Genomic DNA, 3,932 nt, shown 5'->3' on the forward strand with positions numbered 1-3,932 from the left:
TAAATAAATATAAAGACTTGCTAAAATGTATTATAATTTTATTGATTTAGTTTTATTTCACAAGAACATGTATTTATTTAATGGAATATTTATTTTAACTTTATAAATTACGTTATTTATTTATTTATTTATTTATTTAATTTTGAATGAAGGAGCTCTCCATAATTATAACATGGCGTACAGCCCAAAAAAGTTGATTTTGCATACCCCCCCCCTCCCCACCCCCAATATTGGTCATTTTTACCAATATTATGCTAAAATTTAATATGCCAGTAGCTGAGAGTCATTTACATCATACATTCTGGGGTTGCATGCAATGTTATTTTTCCAGGTTTGACCCAAACAGCATAATTTCTCAGCACAAGGCGATCTCTGTCTAAAACTCTAAAAGCCAGCGGGCGATATGCATCCTTTCAAGGAATGCCTGGCCTTTAATTTACCAATGTTCTGCAGTCTGGTGAACCAGGGTTTGGTGTCTTGGAACTTGTTTCCAAAGAGAGGGGCAGGGGCCCCGATAAGGTCCAACAGCACAAAGAGATCCTGGAGGGGAGAAAAGACAGGGAGGGGTGAAGTTTGCCATGGGAAACACATCCTGGCGGTAACATCCTTACACCCTGTCCATCTTACAGGAAGTCACACCTCAGCAGTCATATTATCACCATATGACTGTCTTTCACACAGAAATTCAGTGTTTCTTGATAGTTATTAGAATGCAGAAAAATAAAACCTAATGTTATTTAAAACTGTTTAATAAATCTGTACAAAAATAAAATAAAAAAATAAAAAAAACAGCAGAATAACTGTTATTTCCCTCAGGGATCAATAAAGTTTTCTAATTCTGATTCTTATTGTAACAAACATTCCAGGTGGCAAAATTGATATTGATTGTTTATTTAGACACACGAGGTGTGTGTTGAATTGATATGGTCCACCATAAAAAGTCATTCTGACTGGGATTAGATGCTTTCATGCTAAAAACAGAGAAAGATGGGAGGAAATGCCTACTATGCCATGCAGCAGGTTGGTCTCTGTGGCTCCCTCGGGGTGTGGGGTGACCTCCATCTTCTCAGCCAGGTGGCGAGAGCCATACAGGGAATCAGTGGAGGTCCACTGGAAAAGAGCCTCCTCCCCATCAAAAAAGATCAGCTGCAGGGTCAGGTTAGAGTTGGAGCTCTGCACGAGGGATTGAAAAGAAACTCCAGTTTAGTTCACTTAGTAGAGTTTAGTTTTACTTCAGTTGAACATCTGCTGCCACCTGGTGGTTCTGTTCTGATATTACAACACAAAAAACATTTTCCTCGTTCTTTAGTTGTGTGAAAACTGCTTCAGCATTCATTCTATTGTGTTTCTATTCTTAACTTATTATTCATTCAACTCTTATATATGTATAAATACATATTTTGCAATCTTATTGCTTTTGCATACATTGTGCTCTCTTAGCCACTCTAATATCAAATCATCAGTCTGGTACTTTTCAAAAGAATTAAAATTTATTTCTAAATATTTTCACATGAACACAAAACCGATTTATTTAATTCAAAAAAACTTTTTTCTTTACAAATCTGATTTATTAACCTTAATTTGATCATTCTACTTTTAGTAGCTACTATTTTATTTTTAATTTTATCTTGCCTTTTGCAAATTTTTGCTTGTACTCTTAAACTTTAGCTTTGAGTAAGCTCTTTGTTGATTTTAGCTTTTATCTAAACTGTTTCTACCTTTAACTTTTATTTTCCTATTTTTTTACTGCTTTTATTGAGTATTTAGCTATTTTTACATAGCTTTACATGAGCTTTTATATAGCTTTTTTGCTGGATTTGGCTTTTTGTCTTTTTTCTTTTAGCTTGAACAACTCTATTTTAGCTCTTTTAAGTAGCAAAGTCATTCAGTTCTCAGATTTTTCCCATCAATAATATTTTTATTTTACATTATTCAAAGCTATTCTTCATGTTGAGCTCTGTTTGCATTCGCTGCATGCATGTTCCCAGAGTGACCTTTGTGACGGGCAGCTCTGTCCTCTGCAGACCTGCCTGTCACATRYAGCCTCACTGTCTATCAATAGTCAGGCGCCTGAGTGCAACAGTGAGGGCAGAGGAGCCGATCACATGAATACTAATGATTTCCTTACTAATACTGTGTGAATTCATTGATGCTATGTTTGTTGTTGCTTAACATGCTAGAGAATACTGTGGTTTGCAGTTTAATGAATAAATAATTTTGGAGTAATTTGATCTAAACATAACTAKAAAGAAATATACCAAATATGTGAATTTTAGCCTTATACAGTCAGTGCTTGGGATTAAGATTAACCGATGTCCTGAAATATTAAAACACATCAGAAAGCCTCATGTGTGTCGTGTTCATTCATCACCATCAAGACAGAAGATTTAACTTTAAACAGATGAATTACATGTTAACATTTTCACTTGGTTGAATTAAATTTTTTTTAATTAAGGAAAAATAAATGTTTTTAAAGTAGCAGCATTCCCTTACCCTTTTAATCAAACTGCCAAGTTAACCAGTTCACTGAGTTACCTTTTGGCGCCTCTTTAATGCACATACTGGTTACCTTCTGAGCTTTCAGTTCCTCATCCAGGGCCCGTGCCAACTCCAGCATCATGGCACAGGGCACGGCAGAGTCTGTGGCCCCCAGGAACTCCTTCCCGTGCCACTGTGGTGGGTAGTATTTGGAATCGTAGTGACAGGCCAGAACCAGGCGGCGCTTCGCCGACGGGTCCAGTGTGGCGATCAGGTTGGTGAAAGGAAGTCGGCCGTAAGGTGTTTCTGAGTCGAACCTGTCCGTCGTCACTTCCCAGCCGGCTCCGAGGGAACCAAGAGTTGTCTTTATATGCTGTGAGCACACAAACACACTCACGTTTAAAAAACAAGCAACAACTCTTTGGTCGACAAACTACCTCTATTGTCTAAGACTGCGATAATTAAACATAAAGAAATATTTTTTAGAAAATCGAAGTAATGACATGATTTCAGGACAAGTGTTTCTGTGATGAACCTACTTCCTGTACAGCCTGGTTGCCTGCAGAACCTGGGTACCTGACAACCAGTAGAGGCTTCAGGTCCCTCTCCCACATTTGATCCACATCAGTATGATTCAGGACGGCGCTGATCTCCTCGTTTGTCAGTGAAACAGCTGTGTGTTGGAGCTGGAGACGGAAGTACACACAGTGACACAAAATAATGCAAGGAATAACAGAACAGAGGGTTTTAAGCTAAACATTTACAAGAATATGTGACCCATCACATCAAAATGAGGATAAGTCTCAAAGTGGTATTTGGAGAAATAGTCAAAGAGTTCTGATTAAAACATTTGCAAAATTTACATTTTGTCAAAACATCATAAATAAATGCCTTATCAGYGTATCATTTGAACGAGCAGTCTGAAATGTGATTGTAAAACAAAATTTTGAAGCACTTTTTTTTTGAGCAGTAACAACAAAAAACTGATTTTCAGTGATTTTTGAGTGATCTGATTTTGATGGCTTAAAATTTTGGGAATTTCCCTGAGATCTAGAAATGTTTTTTTTTTTCTTTACAGCTGGGAAATCTTAATGTTCAAATAATACAGAAAATACTATTCCTCATTAAAATGACATAAAATTAGGATTCAGACCAAATCTTATTGTATTATTGCAACCAGCAAGACAAATTATGTCATATATCTAGATACACTTATTGATCCAGGTATTAAATTGTAGCTTTTAAAGCCAGGAATCTGAAAATATCATTAAGTCATTTTGAGAAAATTTGACTTAATCCTCATTTCGATATGATTGGACAAATATAACAAAGAAGAGAAATTACATTTTCTGCAAACATGCAGTGTAAAAGCTGAGTCCTGAAAAACAAAAGTTTAAGTAAGGAAAACAAAATCTAAAAACAGTAAATAAAAAGTGGCAGAATAGTATATATAT

The 3,932-nt window shown here is 36.0% G+C and overlaps 1 protein-coding gene across 1 annotated transcript in view; it reads right to left on the bottom strand.

Moving 5' to 3' along the window:
• qpct (glutaminyl-peptide cyclotransferase) overlaps positions 1-3,932 on the bottom strand; it is a 7,455-nt gene that overhangs the window by 1,695 nt on the left and 1,828 nt on the right. The window contains exons 2-5 of the mRNA XM_014010713.1: positions 3,018-3,164; positions 2,570-2,851; positions 1,006-1,173; positions 441-540 (exon numbers count right to left, since the gene is read on the bottom strand). Of these exons, the coding sequence (XP_013866167.1) occupies positions 441-540; positions 1,006-1,173; positions 2,570-2,851; positions 3,018-3,164 (697 nt within the window). The remainder of the gene's footprint in view (positions 1-440; positions 541-1,005; positions 1,174-2,569; positions 2,852-3,017; positions 3,165-3,932) is intronic.

This window comes from Austrofundulus limnaeus, unplaced genomic scaffold (assembly GCF_001266775.1).
Source record: "Austrofundulus limnaeus strain Quisiro unplaced genomic scaffold, Austrofundulus_limnaeus-1.0 Scaffold2, whole genome shotgun sequence".
Lineage (NCBI taxonomy): Eukaryota > Metazoa > Chordata > Actinopteri > Cyprinodontiformes > Rivulidae > Austrofundulus > Austrofundulus limnaeus.